The sequence below is a fragment of the Trematomus bernacchii genome, unplaced genomic scaffold (assembly GCF_902827165.1).
Source record: "Trematomus bernacchii unplaced genomic scaffold, fTreBer1.1, whole genome shotgun sequence".
Classification (NCBI taxonomy): domain Eukaryota; kingdom Metazoa; phylum Chordata; class Actinopteri; order Perciformes; family Nototheniidae; genus Trematomus; species Trematomus bernacchii.
This window is the reverse complement of record NW_022987641.1, coordinates 6324948-6345786: the sequence shown is the minus strand read 5'-3', so window position 1 is coordinate 6345786 and position 20839 is coordinate 6324948. Positions and strand designations below refer to the sequence as shown.

Sequence of the window (20839 nt, the reverse complement as noted above, 5' to 3'; positions counted from 1 at the left end):
GTTGTTATACTCTACCACATCCCTGCTTCTCACACCATGTATCATTTATATTTCATATATATATTTTGTACAATATACATGTTCTCATCAAAGGAAAAAAGAATAGCAAAAAAGTTCAACCCCCGTCCCCCTTGTTGATTTGAAATTTGGTGAATATCCCATGCATGTTTCCACTGCGTCTAGGAGAAGTGTTGTTTATTACCAGGAACAAATACGCAGGCAAATAAATGCTCAGACAAACTAAGAGGAGAGTGTTGTTTGACAAAGCTGGTGTACAAAGCACATTCTCAACAACATTAAACAAGAACAGCCATGCAAACCCACATTTAACGGCTTTGACCCAGTTTCTAATCAAATCGCAGCACAGGGGCAAGCTAACGTTAGCCTTTTTAATAGCATCACATTAAGACTAAATAAAAAAAGATTCTGGCTTATTCTCTTATTCTAAAGCCGTATTCAGCTGCTGTTTATCACAATAAGACTAGCTCACTGTTATAATGCTTCTGAACGTGTGAGAGTAACACTTGCACATGAAGTGCTTGACATCATTATGAACCTTTTTATCTCAGTGGAGACAAAATGGTTTGCATCTTTAAGTTACATTTACCCTTTAAATAACATGTTTCACTTAAAACGTGGGAATGTTTGATGATTCGGTATAAAGCTTAATGTTATTTATTTCAGCTTCGGTGTTAAATCAACAAACTGGCACCCTATACTGTAAGTTATACAATTTATTTTAAAATGAGGAAATACATTTAAAAATTAAATAAATGGGATGTCACAGAAATATGAAGACAACTATTATATTCAGGGTTTTTCAGTCACTCATTTGTTTTTGTTATGTGTCGTTCAATTCACATTTATACTGTAGCTCAATATCCTGTGGCATATTATTCACCATACTACTCAGAGTAGTACAGTTTCACATAAATATTGCTTGATTTCAAAGCATCTTTTTATATAATCTTTTATAACTTTTGTAAAACAAAATAGCTGTGGAATGTAAAATAAAATATAGAGTGCTATGTAAGTAGGTAAGAAAATAAAGCCGTAGATTAATATCTATATTTCCCTTTCTGTAACTATTTACAGAACTTTAAACCAACTCTTATATGCTTATATGTTTCTGTTAAAATGTGGTTTGGCCTAACACATATATAATTTATCCATTTTGAGTGTGCTACAATGATTTAAGATCTGTCCAAAGGTATAGTCGGATTCCTGTAGGAACAACATCACAAACTATGAGGGCACAGGAGACACCGGAAACAAAAGGATGTTTCATTTTTTTGGTATGCTGCTGGACTACAGATATTGCACATTTTTGTAAATATTAAACTTCTGTTGCATTGTTACATTCAATCAAATACTGTAGGTTCAAGGATCCCACCTAAATACAGATGGATGGTATCTTAGTGACGTGGCTCAATGTAGAATAAAAACAACAAAGGCTGCTGCTGAAAAGAAATGTGGCCAGTTTAACATTTTGGTCCTTTCAGATTTGATTAGTATTATATAATCCACATGTGGTTGATAGGTGTGTAGAAAGAATGATGTGGAAAAATAATGTTGAATTTCTGCACTGAGTTTATCAAAGACACAATATTTTGGTAGCAGATTCACAATATGAAACAACACATCTTTATACGAAAGCTGCTGGCTCTGACTTCTAAATAAAAAGGAATCAAAGGGTCACACCTGAGACAGATAACAAAACGCCTCGAACCATTGTCACATTCATCATTTATATAGACATCTGAATGTGACAATCATTATTTGTTAAAACAGGTAGAATACAAATGAAACCTGGGTATGAAACTTGAACTGGTACATTTCAGATCTCTATTTGGACATTTATTGATTGTCTCATTTTAAGCATTGAATTAATTATTGCTGTGTTAATAGTCTCAGGTGTTTGACATTTTTTATTTTTGGTTTGAATATAAAGATGTGTTGTGTTAAATTGTGAATTTGATGACAAATAAAGGTCAATGGTTTAAGAAATATAGAGTGTTTCCAGAACATTTGAGGTACAATTTGAAAGGGTGCGTTAAAGCAAATGGAAGCGATGCACTACACGTATGAGTATGTTATTGAGGTAAAGCCGTGACTTTAAAATTCATCTGAGTGACCTACCCTGATCTTATGGAATTCATCAGAAAAAACTAAGTAATTGATGGTCTTTTTGACTGGTCTTTTTCCGGAACAATCCACACGCTGCTCAGCCTACGCATCTACACGGAAAGCACACCTAAAGCGAAACAAAGGATTCAAACAAACAAGATTAAACATGCAACGTTTGCATAAACAGACACATACAAACTGTTCAGGAGAACATTCAGTGAGACTGGTGTCATCAGCCAAACGGGTGTGGGAGTATACTGTACATCAGTTTACAAAAAAGAACGACCAGCACGATGACTTTAAGGACGTATTTACACTTTGCTTTAAATAAAGTCCCTGCCAATCCAAATCCATCTCAGCTCAGTCAGTTTTGCAGTGGGTAGAAAGTTAATAAGCAGCGTTTCCCCTTCTCCCCTCTGCGAAAGTAGTCCGTGAAGAATGCTCTGCATAAAAAGCAATATCAGGGCAGCTCAGTTGAGGAGGTGTCATGCAAAGAACAATGTTCGTGGAGTTATCACAAGTTAATTTCCCAGTTGGACATCCGTGTTTCAAGCATACGTCAGCATATATTCCACTGAGTGGTGAAACTTCAGGTGTGGAAGTTCCTGTGATCAGTTTGGCCTCTGCACACAGTAGATATAACACAGTGAAACTTATCCAACATAGAAGTGACAGAAATGTAAATAAGTCCACCTAAAGTCTGTCTGCTGGCATTGCTACGAGTCACTTTTATTGGTTGTATAGTAGGAATATATTTTGGCATGTGTCAAACTATACTGCGATGGCATCCACTTCCATAAGATGATGTTTGTAAACCTAAAGTCTCATATTAGAGATGATGAGAAAGCTGCTTTTATTGAGTGAAAATTCTACTTCTAGAAACTTTTTAAGCAAAAAAAGGTGTACAGAATTAATTCATGCATGTATCCTATATGAATTTCATAATCATGATTAGGTCTAAGTGATACTGCTGAGTGGAGTCAGTATTTGACAGTTCTCGTACTGTGAGGTGATCAGTGGGAGCCATTTTGACGAGGAAGAGAAAGTTCTCTATTTGATTTAGTCATCTTTATCCCTTAAGGGGGGGGGGGGGGGCTGCAACAGGCAGAATTAAAGGGAATCCCTGACATAAAAACCTCCGACAGCCCCCCCTCTGAGCAGTGGGGGCGGGACAGCTGTGGCTGGATGTTGGAGGCGGTGTTACATGGACGCTGTGCCTGGTTGGAGGGCTTCACACCACGGAGCCCTTGGAGGTGGAGAGGTGGATGGAGTGGATGCGGGTGGCCAGGGTCTTCTCCAGGTCCAGCAGGATGTCGGAGCAGATGCCGGGGCTGGAGGCGGGGCTCTCGGGGGCAGGGGGCTCGTACAGCAGCTGCTTGAAGCCGTCCAGCTCAACGAGCAGCACCATGTTCTTCAGGAAGTAGCCCTCGATGAAAGCCGTCAGCTCCGTGGCACCGAGGAACTGTGGTGTAAGAGATGAGGGGTTTTTACTATTCTGAAGGGTGATAAGAACATCAATATGAGACTTTTTATATGATGGAAGTATCTTTCAAATGATCAAACATTGTGTTTGTATTCCTGGTTAAAATCAATGCAGTGTTGAGGGCTGTTGGCTTTTTCTAATGTGCTCTGTAATTTTGGCAAAGCTCCCTGGGAAACAAGACTTTTAAGAACATGCTACAATGGCTATGATCAGCAGGAGAGACACTCTATTTGTTGTTGTTTTTGACAGGCTAAATGCCAACTAAAATGGGTTAAAACAGTATATTATGAATTTTGGAAATAGGAAGGCCTACACCTGTCGTTTAAAAAAAAAAAAAAATCAATTTAGCTTTTTGGACTTAACAATGCACTTGAGTCATTGGACATGTTGTTTTGATTGGTAGCCATGACTAGAATATAATTCTACTGAACAAACGAAACAAACAAATCAAAATGGTGGTCTTTAAAATCCAAATAATGAGTGAAAAGATGCTAAATGCTCTGTGAAAATGGGTGATAATTATCTAAAGATTCACACATACAAATAAATTGCTCCCTTGATAATATAAAAATGAGCAATAGAGAATCTTTAAGAGACGGTTTGATTTGTGTGAAAGGTTATTATTATTAATTTAAACTGCTTATTAACAATCTGTCTCACCTTGGCGTGCTTGTAGAGGTCCACACAGGTTTCCGTGGTGATGTTCTTGGAGCAGATGATCTCACAGTGTCTCTGAAGGGCCTCGAGTTGGAAGAATTTGGCTGCAGAGAGGAGCTGCAGGGAACAGTAGAGCCACACAGAATGAGGCACAGGACTCGGGATTAGAAAAGCTAATACTGTCTCTCTGCAGGCTGCGAGCGAGTCCCTCTTACCTCCATCACTTCAGTGTTGCGTATGTGCAAAGACTCAGTGCCTCCACAGTACAGATACTGCATGACCAGCTGAAATACAGAGGACAGGGCTCAGTCAAGCATTAGACATTAAATCCATTAATCAATCCACAAACAAATAATCACTAGGCAACACTTTTGACAAGTGAGTATCTTTAAAACAAGCTAAAATGTTAGAAAATGCAGTTTCTAACCCCTCAAATATGGAGATTTCCTGCTTTTCTCTATTTCATATAATAATAAACTGAATATCTTTGTCTTTTGGACTGACAAAAAGTGCATTTTAAGACATTACCTTTGATATAAGGAACTGGGATGGACTTTTTCTTATATTTTCTGACATTCTATGGACCAAATAATTAACATATTAATCACTAACACGATTTGCATCCCTAACCTATGGCAGAATGTTGATTGTTACAGTTTTAATTGGGTCTTTCTATCCTGGAAGACTTTATTTGCAGCCCTTACTTACTGCATTTTATAACGAAACCACAACGTACCTACATTGTTTTTAGATGATAACACATTTCTTACATGGAAAATATTGTACTTGACGTGGCTGATCTCGATGCAGGTGTTCTCTGCTGCTGGTCGGTTCTGGAGCAGCGACTTGAACCTGGATGAAACAGAAGAAATAAGTAGTACAGCTGTGTAAGGAAACAAATACAAATAATAAGTTATATCGTCCTTACCTGGCTGAAGCTGTAAACAGCAACACTTTATGTGCATAAAATGGTTTCCCCTCCACCAGGAAAGTTACATCAGACATGTCCTTGTTGTTGAGGAAGTGGGGGTCTGAGGGAGACGACAAAAAGATCCAATAAAAACACCAAAGATGTCTCATTGCTCAAGCCTGCTAAACTACGGAGGCAGAACAGCAAACAACAGAAGATTAAGCTAATGTGGTCATTAGTTCTTTCAAGGGTGATTCATCACTCAGCTATCAGGGCAGCTTTATCAAATACAACAATTCCCATTTCATTAGCATTCTAAAAGGCCGGCGGATTAATTTAAATCCGCTCCTCTGAGCCACTTCTTTAATTGTAACCTTGAACATCTTGATAAATTAATTAGTTGTCAAAGGCATGATTCTCTGAGTAACAAACGTTAGGTTATTGTAAATGATCTTAATACTGATCATTCAAACACTAGGTGGTGGTGCTGCTACATGTCACTTCTCATGCTCTAATTATGTGAAATTAAAAACAAAATCAAATGTGGAAATGTCTATGACCTTCCTGACTTTAAAGGAGCTTTCAACACCTGATCAGACTGATACATCAAGTCATTACGAACATGCAAATACCTGCTGAAACATGATTTTCATTAACGTTAAATAGGATTTTATAAATGTGTGAGGTCTCCAGACAGCCTGCAATTCCATACAAAAAGGCTAACATTACTGACTCCAGCAGGCAAAAGAAAGAGTGAGATTTTGTAATACCTTGCAGAGGTTTTTATTATGCAACCAAAGTGAATGGGTTTTAAAACTTGGTACAAGGAGACCGTGAAAAAAAAATCTTATTTTAAAGTGATTCATCAAATGCCAAGAAGAAATTGATGCATTTGTTAAACACAGGTAAAAATAACTATGTGATCTGTGTTACATAATGCGTTTGAATCATTAGTCTGTGACATTTTGATCAGTATATATTTGACATTTTGAAGAGATGCATTACAAAAGCAACTCAAATTAAAATCAGCTCCAAAAGCTGGAAAACAAAATCACAGAGGAAAATTGGAACCCATCTCCTAGCAAGTGATTAACAAGTGATCTCTGACCTTTTCAAGAGACATTTTCTTCCCGGAATAACAAGAATCTCTCAGGTTGCCACTTTACCTCTAACCCTGCTGTCAGGCCGTCAGCTTCATCAAAACAGGAGAAGCCGTCAAGGAACAGAAACTATTTTTAACTCGCTCTCTTACCTAACCGTGAGGTTTGCTTCCTCTTGAGCTCTGTCAGCTTTGGGATGGGGAAGGGTCCGTAGCACTGGGTGAAGATGACTGACAGATGCTGGCTTATCACCTCGTTCTGCAAACACGAGTGAGGACAGAAACTATACTGGTTACAGTTTTCCATGAGCATATGTAAAAATATGTTAATGTAGTTTGGAGTGCAACTAAATATATGCTAATATGAGAGTTAACGGTCTCCTATCATGCAAAATGCACTTTTCGATGTCTTTTATACATAAATATGTGTCCCCCGGTGTGTCAGGGAACTCACAAAGTGTCAGAGAACAAAACCCTTTCTCTTATACCTTATACACAAATCTCTAAAAACGGGGGTACAACGGAGCTGATCCAGATTTGCTGCCGATTTGACATATCGGAAATGTGGACTGGCTTTACACCCACGGCCCTATCAGAAACGTTGCTATCAGAAACAATGCCCGACGTGTTTTGGAAGTAATATGGTCTTTGTTTAAATAATCCTTAAAGTGGTTTTGAACATGATATGGCGTTTAATCACGGCAGCATTTAGCTGCATCTGTTTTGTTTTTTAAAGCTTTAGACCCAGAATCAGCACTGCTCTAACAGGGCTGAAATAGAGGGGTATGAGGGATGTCTAAAATGCACGATCTGTTTGGTATTTTGAGCAAAACACACCATAGACATGTTTTTTATATATATTTTTATATATCTGAGACCCATAATATATGCCTAAAAATAGCATGATAGGAAACCTTTAATGTCACTGTAGCACATGAACGCAGGACAGTTTGTATTCCCAGTCTTATGAGTCTGATGTTTTCTGTAACAATTTGTTGACATGCACATGAAAGAAAGCCACGGTCACCTTGCTGGTCCGGAGGATCTGGAACATGAGCGGCAGGCCGAGTGTGATCAGCTCCTCGGTGTACTCGTCCTCCTGGATGCAGCTGAAGTCTTTGAGCAGGCCCTGGATCAGCGGCCGGCGGTGCTGCATGAAGCAGGTACGCAGGGACTCCAGCCAGGTGTGCAGCGTCCAGGGAACACCTGGGAACACCAACGCAGCGACAGTGAACACACAGCAGAGCAGAGCGGAGCGTTTCAGGGGAGGCACCGACCATGTTTCCATCAGTGAACTGAGGGGCGATCGCATGGTAATTAGTGGGAAATCAGAGGCTCCAGCGGCAATGCTAAACACCACTTGTGTAATTAAGGAGTGTAAAAAGAATGGCTACAGTATGATGAGTAAATGTGTATGTGAGATTAACATAAATAATGGCATGACAGAAGAGGCTTTGTGTTTAATATCTGCTGAAATTAGCAGATTAATGCAGTAGAAAGCTATTTTTGTTAGCGAGTTATCATTTATCGAGCTGATTCCAGCTTCTCAAATTTGACTATTTTTTTTATTTTTAACGTTTTATATATAAATAGTTTTGTTATCTCTGGATGATAGGATTTTGGTCAGAGTAAACAAGCAATTTCAAGATGTCACCTTAGGTTTTGGGAAATTGTGATGTTTTTTCTATTACAGTTTTTCGATTAAAGTTCATTCTTGAGCTTGGAAACAGTAGTTGACAAAACAATCTCACCACAAGGTCCATTTAGAAGCTACAGCCAGAAGATGGTTAGCTTAGCTTCGCACAAAGACAGGAAACAGTTAAGATTTGAAAACACTTCAATACATAAAGCGGCAGACTTGCACACAGAAGGCGGACACACACGTACACTTATATACAAAAAACTGTTTGCATACAAAGACATGTGCTACACACTAGAAATGATGATGGGGAGCTCCTGACAGCAAGAACAGGAGTTCCTTTGTTGGTTGTTTTTGGCTGCACAACATGAACATGTCAAAACAGAAAACAGTGTGGGACTGCTTTAGGAAAATAGGAGAATATAGTACAAGAGCTCAGTTTACTTTTCTGCTCAAGGACCTACACAGGGGTCTATAAAGACAGTCTTGGGTATGTCATAAACTTTTATGAATTCACCTGCGCCTGTTTCTATACAAATGCAACAAATTCAGCTTACCAGGATCTCCAAGAAACTATTTGTATCTCCATTCTTATCGAGTATTTCTTAAAGGTCCCATGTCATGCTTTTCTGGTTATTACCCGTCCCCTTGTGTGTTATGAAGGTTTTTATGCATGTAAACGGTCTGCAAAGTCACAAACCCTCAAAGTACACCCTGTAGCGAGTAAAACTCTAACACAGAAAAGACCTGTCTATGCTGCCCCAGAACGCCTCGTTGGAGATTTCTCTTTTTCTTCCTGGGTACAGTGACGTATTTAGGTATAGTGACGTAACGTAACGTAACGGCTCCAAATGGACCAATCCGCAGACTTCCTCACACACACACACACTCAATATTTTCTCAGCTGCAGCTCCGCGGATTTCTCAGCCTGGGCGGGACGCGGCGAGGCTGTGAGTCTGTGTGTGCTCGGGTTGGTTTCGGGCTGGGTTTCGCTGTGTCTCGCTGTCTCGCAGACGGCCACTGGGCTCACAGGGAGGGGGGGGCAGGAGCTCCAACAAGCCGTTTAGGACAGAGAGTGAATACACATACTATACAGAGATTCTGTATGAGAAACCAATGTGAGTTTGGAAAATTGCACAATATAAATCTATTTTAGTATACCTCAACAATGGAATTATGATCAGTAGAAATGGCCATGACATGGGACCTTTAACTAAATGTTTACATTTATAGCTGGCAAGTCATTTGTCTTTCAAAGCGTCATGCACAAGATTCCACCTGGGAGAACTAGATACTACAAACATAACAAACAGCAGTGTAACAATAAACAAATTGATACACCTACATGAAGTCAAACAAAGTCCAACACGATCCAACTTCTTTGGAAACAACAGAGCTCTGAGGCAATGCGCTTTTAACACATCAAACAATAAGCGACCTGCTACGCTGATAGTAGGCATTTGTAACACTTTCTGTAAAAAGGCGGCACTGAAGTCTACCTTCAATACAAACAACTAATGGAGACATTCAGAAGACAACTCAAGATAAAGCCTGACTCTAAGATTGTGCTATAATGGACAATAGAACAACAAGTGCACATGAATTTAAAAACCTCTCCCAGATCTCACAAGTGTAACATTTCTATAATTTCAGGAAAATTGTTGAAACTCTATCAGCTGAAAAATTATCCAACCAAAAGGTCAAGATAAGCAACTAAAAGGTTCTTATGAAGAGACTGTTTTGTCAACTCAGATAAGCTAGTCATTAATCCTAATCAGCCTCATCAGTGAAAATGAAGTGGAAAATGTTGGGGTGAAATCTGATTGCCACATGTATAAAATGAGCTTGAGGACACTTGGGTAAATAATCATTTTTACACCTTTAATCCAAGCTATAGAGTGGTGCAGGAATGAGTCCTAAAACTCAGGAATGAGTCAGCATTTTGCCACTTCTGGTTCACAAATGTAATGTTTTTGGTTAGATGCCTGAAATACGGTCTGAGGTAAACACACGCTTAAAACATGTTCAGCCCACTATGTGTCTGAAGCTATTATGTGACATAAAAACAGTGGTTGCTAACAAGTAGCTTAAGGAAACTACTTAACGTCATCATGCATCACGATCATTAGCCGCCTTTAGCTGAGCGGTGGTGACGTGAAGTCATTTGTCCATGATGTAGTTAGTTTATAGCCTTACCGTAGCTTCTTCTACTTGTAAGACTACACTTAAAAAATCAAAAAGGTGTTGTTAAAATGCGGAGGTTATTTTGCTGAACGAATTGTCTAAGTTTCATAAAGATGTGTTTGCCACAGATCTTATTTACTGCTATATTCTGAAACCAAATTGAAAAATCCCACCGCTTTTTGTCGAGGGAGACGTTAATTTACGGGTCAGCCAAGAAAAATACATCATCACTGAACCACTCTATTATCACCTTGGATATAAAAAGCCAGGCCCTGTGACTGTTTGATGGTTGGATGAGTATTGGTGAGTGCTGAGCGCATGAGCACACCACCAGGACAGCTGGAGGCACAGGACAGCCATGCATGTGTGCCAGTGAAGCATGTATTAGTAAATCTGACCTAAGCTGCGGATGTCTATGGTGATGTCCACATGGCCGTGCTCTGCGCTATGGTACATGGCCTCTCTCAGGGCCCTCAGTCTGGCCTTTCCTGTTCGCAGCGTCCCTCCTCCGTTGGCCTGCGGCGGCAACCTCTTCTCCCCGGGCTCCGAACTCTCGGCCAGGATCTCCTCCAGGGACAGCACGTCGCCCTTTTCCTGCTCCGACTGGGACAGGAGCTTTCGAAATACATTCCTAGACGAAAAAGAGGAGAAAAATTGAACCCAGACAGAGATTATTTCAGTTTTACGGTCAGGTTAAGAGATAAAAAAAGAATCGAGTTGTAGGAGGGGGTCGGAAAACAAGCACAGCCTGGGGTCAAATATGCTTAGAGAAGTTGTGAAGAGGATGATCACAGAGCGGAAAATGTTTCTAAATTAGGCTTACACGTACTGTGTTAACTCCACATTAAGCACATCCAGCTCTCCAGCGCTGATGACACTCAAAATATTATATTAAAATTAAGCAAGATGGTGCACTCTGTTCTTCAGTCACAATATGTTCTCAGCAAATTCATAAGTATCTTTTTATAATTTTAAGAGCAGCGGTACTTTAACAGAGCAAAATATGTTGAAACCAGAGGTAAGACAAAAATAAGCAATTTCTTATTATCATTACTTAATTAATTAAATGTTAAAATTCTTTAGATTGTGGATTGGGAATGACATACAGTAGCTATTATAACGTTTTTTGATAATTCTCTTATTTCTTTCTCTTTTGAGAAATCAGTATTGTAAGGAATCTTAATTCAACAAACACAGAGTATAAAAAAAACAAAATATATAGAGCTGAAATCAAAGATCTCCTATGTAAAAAGAAAATACAAAACTGTGGAAATGTCGCAAATGCACACTTGTTTTAGTCTGCAGATTCATTAGAGCTGTTTCTGCAACAGAATGATGTTCCTCATAATGTATACGGTGTGATTGAAGCCAGAGGATGCATCACCGCACCATCTGCTTTAGTTAGGGGGGGGAGGGCAAAGATCAGCACGACATCATATCTTGTTCTTGAGATTGTTAGATCACACTGATGACAAGTTGGTGGGAGGCTCACTGCCGTCACTTTGAAGCTGTTCATAAAATGTTGTTGATGTCCCTGGAGTTCAAGCATACTGCAGCGGTATCTTCTCTGGTTTAGAGCATCGTTCGACATTACATGGGCAAAAATATGAAGACACCAAACACCTCTAAAACTAATTGGGATCGAGCTCAAATCTTTAAAAAGCAGCCATACCGAATACAATTTTGTGCAATGTCCTTATATTTTTATGTCATGCAGGCTAGGTCCACAACAGTTAAAGGAAATACACTTATATACATTAGAAGATCAGCAATTTAAGCTTTTTTAAATGTTAATTAATTATTAATGTATCTATTTAAACATTATAGTTTAATTTAGATAAAACTTCCTTTTTTAATTCCAGTTTATCGTACAGATTCATGTGAACTTTGGCCTTTGAATGTCAATATTCTAATCTAATTTAAGGTAAGACTAATCACATTTCTGAAGAAGTTTAAAGGGTAATTATATTTTTTAATCCTGACGGCTCATTTCCAATTCTTCTATTTCTTTTTGCCTTAAATAAAAACTTCATGTCATGTGATCACTTTTACACCCAACCATCTCAAACCAATTCTAATGAAGTTTGAATGCACTCACGACACATTGCTGCAGAATGATTGCCACACTGTAATTGACTGTCTTAATAATGCTGTATTGTGTTTTTGGGTACCCACTCCACTTCCTGACAGCTCTGACTGCTCTGAATGTTAGCAGGCTTTATCTCACTGTGCTGCGGGGTGAATGATGTCAAACTGACGCCATAAGTGCTGCTGAATGGACCGCAGCTCTTATCGTCGGCTGGAGTCTGACAGCGAGGGATCGGCCTCTCATAATCTGCACGACTTTGTGAGAGGCAGATGGACCAGAGCACAGTGTGTAAATGGATCAATACTGTGGTAATAGATACATCTCCGCTGACTGGCACTGTAAGTGTGTGTGTGTGTGTATGTTTTCCCGTATTACCTGTGGCCATGTGCTGCTGCCAGGCTGAATGAGTTCATGTCGCCCAGCGGGAGGGAGGAGATGCCGTTTCGACACATGGTCCCGATCATCGGGTCGGCCCCTCTCTCCAAAAGCAGACTCACCAGCTCAAAGTTACCTAACCAGGGCGAAACATGAATAAAGGTTGAATACACTAAAATACAGCATACATCTGATGTTTTACAACCATTTACGTTGATCAGTGATGTAACGGAACTATGTGCATTACCACATTGTATTATAGCTAGCCTATGAACATTTCTGACATATCTCTATCAAATAATTTCAATTTTTCACTACTTTATACTTTGACTCCACTGCATTTCATTTCATTTTAAAGCACAACGTTAAAATGCTCATTCATGTATTCATAACATTTTGCATAATGTGTAATCTTGACTTTTTAATATTCATGACAATGCTCATTTAAAAATCAACTGATATTCGCATTGCTTACTCAACATTTGATATCCTTGTTAAGTACATGAGAGAGTAAAAATTAAAACAGCAGAAGATGAGCCTGAACCTGATTACAATTATTCTGTGTTTCACTTATTGCTATTCATTATCTAAATGTGCACTGGAATTATGGTCTTTATTTCTTCTGCATTATTTATTATCTAATGAGCACGATGTTAATAGTGTTCATTATCTGAGGCTGTGTGTTTTGAATCAGTTGTTACTGTGGCAACGCGGCTGCCTACACTTTTTGTGAGGTCAAAATAAGATTCATTGTTGTATGTCAACTTGTTAAGTTTAATTAATGTTGAAAACACTTCAATTAGGTATAAATTATATAGGACAGCAGCAGTGCAGAAGGCTTTATTCTAAATATAGAGCCAATCATTGGGTAAATACAGTATGTGAAGTATTTAAAAAGGAACAGTTTCTTTCTGTCAGGTTGATTTGTGGCTACAGCTAGCAGCCTGTTAGCTTAGCTTAGCATCAAGACAGGAAACAGTTGAAAGCAGTCAGCCTGGTTCCGTCCAAAGGAAATAAATATGCTTCAAGCACCACTAAACTGAACTTTTTATTTAACTGTTAATACAAATTGGGAAATCATATTTTCAAAGTGTTAGAAGTGTTTATGTATTTCTTAGCTGGATTTTCCACTGGTTGCCTGGCTACCTCACCTTTGACAAGACTTCTTCAGTTTGTGCAAATTAATTAATTGTTCCTTTGTGAGTTTTTGTATGTCTATTTGTATTACATTTGAACAAACCAGGCTAGCTGTTTCCCTCAGTGTCCAGTCTTTATGCTAAGCTAAACGAACTAGCTGTTAGCTTTAGCATGATATTTAAAAGGATCTCTTCTAACTATCTGGAGAGACAGCAAATACACTCCCCCAGGTGTCAAACTTTTGTTCAAATGCACATTTGCTTCTGCTTTGACAGATACATCCAGTCAGATTAATAATAAATTTGACGGAATAGAAATATCTGTCGCAGGATCTTTCACAAGTGGCTGCACAGCAACACAACAATGAGGAGGAGCAGTTCAAATTCAGTGCATTCATGATTCTCAGATAGTAATTGAAAGTGATGAATTAATTAGATGACTAAGGCAGAGTGAGAAAGCCTTCTGGGGAGCTAAGATTTAAAGCATGTCATGACTAATCCTTTAAGCCAAGAACAAGAATACTTGGGTCATATATAAACGCCTGGAATCTAAAAATATAACATATTAGCTGCTTGTACCTGCAGCAGAGGCCAGCTGAAGCGGGGTCTCCGTGTAGTTCTCCGCCCCATCCTGCAGGGCGCCCTCCACATTCGCTCTGTTATCCAGCAGCAACTGTGGCAGGGAGGGGGGAAGGGGGAACAAACCAGGAGGGAGGGCAGGGAGGGAGAGACGGTATGTTACACTCATGTTGGCAAAACAGGAAAATCCTCAACTATGGGAAACCTAAACCAGCTCATTTAGAGATGAACTGTGGACACTAAACACTCTCCTACCCTCACTCCCTCATCAGCTTCTTATTGTTGGGGATGACATGCCTGAGCTGAGAGAGGAGCAACATGGTTTCTTGTTCTATCCAAAAAACTGTGTTGATTAATAATTGAAAAAAATCCTGAGGGTGACGCTGCTCATCAGGCTTTCAGCAAGTGTCAGCTCATATAATAATTTATGCAACACAGTGTATTATATATTCAAAGAAAAAAACTGAACACTGAAATCAGGCTGGCCTCTGGAGGTATAGTTGGACCAATACTGAGATCAGTTCTGGTGAAAAGCAGCGGGCTGGATGACTACACATGATAAAAGCATACATTAATACAAATATATATATATATATATATATAATAATTTGGAGAGTTTGCCTTTTCCTCTTTCACATAATTATTGCAGATATAGGATAAAGAATGGGAAATGGAAAGGATATATGGCATTGAATATTGTTATTAATATGATGCACCATAATTATAATCATCATTATATCTTGGTGCAGATTTCAGGGGTACAGGTTAAGGGTTACAGGTCAGAATTGTCACTACCTGCACAACAGGCACGTGTCCGTGTAACACGGCGAAAGTGAGAGGCGTCCCCTGGCGCGTTTCAGGATAAACTGAGGGGTGCTTGTTTACTGTGCTTGGCACCTGGGAAGTCATAGGTGAAGTTCAGGGAGAGAGATATACAGCCATTAACATTCACAGCTCAGGGTGGGAGATAGAGGGGGGAGGGGGAGCGAGAAGCAGTGTGCAGGAGGAGAAGTGTAAGCAAAGAAGGGCAGGGTGGCACAGGGAGAATTCCCCTTTTGAGTTTCACAGAAAAGTCTTGAGCTTCTACGTCTCTATCCTAACCCTTAAGTGAATATTTTCCTAGTTATAACTCGCTGACCACACTATCTGCCGAGCTCCATCTTTAAAAGTGTTTCATTTCAAAGGGGAATGAAACTGGAGAGAAAACACAACATTGGCAAAGACTGAAAACACTGTAGAGACGGGCGGTGCTGACTCATGAACAAAGCGGCATCGGAGTAAAACTAAACAGCTATTCAGCCCTGATGCTGTTCTGTGATTTCTAAAGTGCCTTTATCACAGAGTGAATTGCAGAAATGATTCCTAAATGTTGCCAGGAGGACGGCCTATTTTCAAAAGACGTTTAATGTAATGTCACATCTCATCAGAGCGCTGATGCTAAACAACAGTGGGACTGTTAGTGTTTTTTTTATTCACGCTGATGAATTATGAATTAGTTTATGATAAAACCGAGACTGCAAAATATCATGACTCTAGAGAAGTATTTCAACAAAAGGTTTTACATAGTGGAATGCTCAATCATTGTTATGCAACTTCATTTCATTCACTCAAGGGCTCAGTTCACCGAATTACAATCAGAAAGATGTTTCTCACTTGCCCTGCGGCGTATTGAGACATTTTGTTTTATATGTCAAGGTTTAAAGAATCCTGTCAACACCTTAATACAGTTGAGGTGATTGGTGATTTAAATGTATTACGCCAATTTACCTCAGTGACCTCGCACCTGATTTTTTTTTACCACCACCACTATTTTCTAAATCCCCACAAAACCTTATGAGAATAAAGTCTGTGGAAAATGTTGGTGTTGTGGTGGAGTTAAAAAAAATCATTTTAGGATTTTTAGCCCAAATTTTTGGGAAATGACTTCCTTTGGCACCAATCACAGGTTACAGCTATTTTGCTATAAACACCACATGAAGTATGTTTAGAAAATAACAATGCTCTTTACTATAACACATCTAGACATAGCAAACCTTTTCCAACGGCAATTGACTTTCAAAAATAATCTTTCACATGCTAAGCATCCTTGAAAAAAAGTGTTGATTGTAATTAAGTTAAACTGATTCTTAAAATATTTATTCCATGACATGGACTCCTACATTTCCACAGGTAGCGCTTTGCTTTAGAGTGAGCACATCTGCACTGAATACAGCCACTTAACAAATGGAGAAATCACAAGAAAACAAAAAGACGGAGACAGAATCAGGATGTATATTAACAAAGCCTCACTGTTACTTTGAATGCTCTGAGCTCAACACAAGTGTAATGAATGTCATGCTTCGTGTGGTAGCAGGTTACACTAAGTGCACACACTTGTACAACAGTAATGCATTATTGATGCGGTTCAAAGCTACTAAATGCTTACAGTGTAAAAAGTAATGAAGTAACTGGTACACTGAGGGACTATCAGTGGATTATAGAGTGGTGCAGTAAGGACCTGGAAGTTAACATCGCAAGGGCTCCGTTATGACAATGCAATGATATTTTTCCATTGCATTTCAGAATATTGCAGAAAATAAGCTTTGTGGCAAACACACATTTATTTATTATCCTTACACATATCGTTCAGCAGGATAATCTCCACATGTTAACACCAATTTATAGTTTTTTAAGAGTCAATGCATTCACTTGAAGTAAATTGCTAATGTTATAAAGGCTATAAACAAACTACATGACGGTCACATAACTTTACGTTGCGGCCCCTAAGCTAAAGGCGGCTAATGTTTGGCGTGATGTAGTCTCATTTAGTCACTTGTTAGCATCCGCTCTTTTTAATACACCTGTCGTGTATTGACTGACATTTTATGTTGTGTAAAGTAAACCTAAAAAAATGTCTTTAGCTTGTATTTACCACAGACCTGATTTCATGCATCTAACAAAAACACGTTCAAAAACTAGTTGACTTTGAGAATGGGAACCGGAAGTGGTAACATGCTGACTCATTTCTGGGTTTTTGGACTCATTCCTGCACCACTCTATTTTCACTCTATTCTTTATTGTTATCGGTGCACTTGGTGTAATAAGCTGCCAGGAGAAGGGCGAGCATGCCGACAGGAAGGGGGGGAAGACAGAGAGGGGGGAGAGAGAGAGCAACACAAAGTGGGTTCATCGTTTTCACACAACAAATGTAAATGAACATTTTGGACAAGAACAAAAAATGTGGAATTTATGTGACATTTTGAGGGTATCTGGTGAGCACTGACCTCACTGTTGATGTCGGCGCCAGCGTCCAGCAGCATCTGAACCATGGCCTCGTCACCACGGACACAGGCGTACATGAGGGGGGTCATCCCCTGTGGGAGAGAGGGGGGGATTCATTTATACAATGTACTTCTGTAGAGGAAGGGTGATGCTTTCAGATTGTTTGCAGCCAATCACAAACTGAATTTATTTAATTTCCAAATAGTAAACAAGCTTTATTGAGCCATTCTTTAAATCTAAGTTCTAAATCTAGCTAATTATTTTTAATGTACTCGGCTGCTGGAGTTGAGCATGTTGATTCATTATCACACTTAACAAACACACATGAGTCTTTGGTCTTGGACATGAAACATGTGGATTTCAGCATGAAGCCCTTTAGAGACTATTAGCAGATCTTTTAGCAGCGCACCGACAGCTGTGCTTGTTAGTTCTATAGGTAGCCAGGAAAAATCTCTCTTAATGTTCTCTATAGTTTTTAAAGAGAACTTTGAAGTGCCATATGTGCATGTTCACTGCTGGATACTAATCAGCCCCAAGACTAAAAATCACACTAAAATATGCCCGGTATTCATTCCTTACATCCAAATCCATGCCAATTACCTTGCAATATGTCAGAAATTATGTAGCAGTTGTTGGTGGATCTAATACATTTTAGAAGCTGCACTCCTAACATCATATTTTATATTTCTAAATTCCACCATATGCACACAACGCATTAAGATCTTTTTGATTTGTTACAGACATAGTGCAAACTACATGAGGAGATGCTTGTACAATTAAACTTGTTGTATCCTAGATACATTAATGCATGTCTATTCTGTACATTATTAGGACATGCTGTACAACCTCATCGGTAATAATGATTTTCTATCAAATACAAGCACAATTCAAAAACTGCCCTTCTCTTACCATCAATGCATTGACCACAATATTATCCTAACAATAACCCATTTATAATATGAATACAGTGAACTAAATAAGAGAATAGAACAATTATAATCAAATTAATAATAGACTAATTAATAAAGAGGTGTGACCAGAGTTCTGGTATTAATGGTGACCATCTTTAATCCTGCTGTAATAACTTTCTATAAAAGGCAGGTGGTGAGTTTTACCCATTTATCAGATGTACTGGTCTGAAACTAAACCTGTTTTAAAGTGGGCAAGCTTCCATTAAACAGCCTTCAATCATAAGCCAAATCTGGGCCATTATGTTCAACAAAGGCCTTTTACGACTCGCTCATAACACGGCGAAGCACTTTAAGACTGGTATCCCTTTGTGGTGATTCATTCTTAAATATTTCCTGGATGCCGATCCACTTAATCAGCAGACAGTTAAAGGGCGATATGTTCGGCGGACCCTGGTGATCATCGTGATGAGTTCAAATGCCTCTCAGCCGTGATGACAGAACACAGCGTTTACTTTATTGGCCATGTAATGCTGCCTGGCCCACTGCACCATTTATTGGTTTTTACAAGTGAATCAAAAGCATGTATGTCACCACAGTTTGTTATTTATTTAAGGAGTGAGGCAGAAAAGTGTCAAAACAACTTGTTAAACTCAAAAGGACATGTTAATACTGAAAACAGTGAAACTATCTGACTGAATGTGAAATGAATCAACCTGCCGAGAGACCAAAATGGAGGTAAGGGCCTCCGTCCACACATCCATTCTTTATATGGGTATCTGAGTAGAAAGAGCTTCTTAAATGAACTCAAACAAGCAATGGCTTTCTCACCACAGAAAATCAGATTGCACTATAAGCTTCCACTTAACAGCCCGAGGAATAACCAATATTTCCATTGACTGGGGAAGGTAGAAAATCCCAAATGCCATTAACACGTGAATGCAGTAAGACTGAATATCGACCCGAAGGTGGAATTAAACCCAGTCTGGGAAAAGTGTTGCAGTATCAGGCAGAGGTGGGGGACTCGAGTCACATGACTTGACTCGAGTCAGACTCGAGTCGCATATTTTTGGACTTGAGACTTGCTTGACTAACATTGATAAAAGACTTGACTTGACTTTGACTTGGTATTCATGACTTGAGACTTGACTTGACTTGAGACAGATGACTCGAAAGGACTTTACTTTTTAAAATTAAATATTTGCATTTGTTTTTGTATTGTACGGAGCCCCTAAAGGGCAATGAAAAAAAAAAAAGATACTGTATCTCCTTCGCACGAGCAAGTTACCGGAGCACCAAGTAGGAAGTGAAGCGCACAGGAGACAACTGTTTCATTGCAGACTGTTATGTTTATGTTGGGAAATGGCAGTCCATACATTATTTTAGATATATTTCGAACTCGGACTCTCATTCACTTCATGAAATCGCTACAGCACCAGGAGGCAGCGGGACGCGTAACTCCGCCTCTGAGAAGTGCAGCACCAACGCGCAAAGAGCTGTGCCTTTTACGCAACGCCTTCACTGTGTTTACTTTCATTAAAACAGCTAAAGAGCGACCGCAGGCTGCTACGTGTTAACCACACACACCACACACACCTCTACACAAATCGACCTGCCCGATTAATCCCCCTATTACTCGTTTTATGAAGGAGATGTCCGGTCACTAAGGCGCATGATGTGTTTGTGCTCTGCTCAGCTCTGCTCTGTGTGTGTGTTTGGTGTGTTTGTGTGTGTCCGTCAACGGCATTTGTTTTCAAATTACCATGAACAGTAATTTACACACATCTGGCCAACTCCATATGTGGGTGTTCCCAAATGAAAGAAATTAGTTTAATCTTAATGTCGCACTGTCTGCACACACACACACATATCATGCGCCCGGTACATACACTATTCCGTTGTATTGGCTTTGATGCAATATTTCTTTAGCACAGACACAGTTAGGAAAACAAAGAGACAGTGTCATATGGGAGCACCTTAGACAGACCATGGAGAAATGCTGTGACCCTGCTGAAGGGGAGCCAGGGCAGGAGGCTTAACATGTTGATGTAAAATATTTGTGTTGTACTCCTGTTATCACTTTAGAGCCCTTTTAGAACTTATAGGGTTATCATTTCAGCGCCCCACTCTCCATTGCTGTTTATGTTGAAAATAAAACTAAACTTTTCATAACCACAATATTTTAACTGATTTAAATGCGGAAACTGGGGTTATTCATCAGAATTTCGTATGACTTGACTTGAGACTTGCTTGACCTGAGCAATGACTTGACTTGCTTGACTCTCACCACAGTGACTTGGGACTTGCTTGAGACTTGTAGGTTAAGACTTGAGACTTGCTCATGACTTGCACATGTAGGACTTACTCCCACCTCTGGTATCAGGTACACATG

At 39.3% G+C, this 20839-nt stretch overlaps 1 protein-coding gene across 2 annotated transcripts in view; it reads right to left on the bottom strand.

Moving 5' to 3' along the window:
• Nucleotides 1-3214: 3214 nt before the first annotated feature.
• LOC117484910 (ankyrin repeat and BTB/POZ domain-containing protein BTBD11-A) overlaps nucleotides 3215-20839 on the bottom strand; it is a 143252-nt gene continuing 125627 nt past the window's right edge. The window contains exons 6-17 of one of the 2 annotated variants that reach the window (XM_034133385.1): nucleotides 17542-17631; nucleotides 15074-15175; nucleotides 14279-14372; nucleotides 12564-12699; nucleotides 10498-10730; nucleotides 7304-7482; nucleotides 6430-6535; nucleotides 5196-5298; nucleotides 5038-5119; nucleotides 4483-4551; nucleotides 4271-4384; nucleotides 3215-3622 (exon numbers count right to left, since the gene is read on the bottom strand). In XM_034133385.1, the coding sequence (XP_033989276.1) occupies nucleotides 3359-3622; nucleotides 4271-4384; nucleotides 4483-4551; nucleotides 5038-5119; nucleotides 5196-5298; nucleotides 6430-6535; nucleotides 7304-7482; nucleotides 10498-10730; nucleotides 12564-12699; nucleotides 14279-14372; nucleotides 15074-15175; nucleotides 17542-17631 (1572 nt within the window). In that variant the 3' untranslated portion in view covers nucleotides 3215-3358. The remainder of the gene's footprint in view (nucleotides 3623-4270; nucleotides 4385-4482; nucleotides 4552-5037; nucleotides 5120-5195; nucleotides 5299-6429; nucleotides 6536-7303; nucleotides 7483-10497; nucleotides 10731-12563; nucleotides 12700-14278; nucleotides 14373-15073; nucleotides 15176-17541; nucleotides 17632-20839) is intronic. The other variant, XM_034133386.1, reaches the window with a different exon arrangement.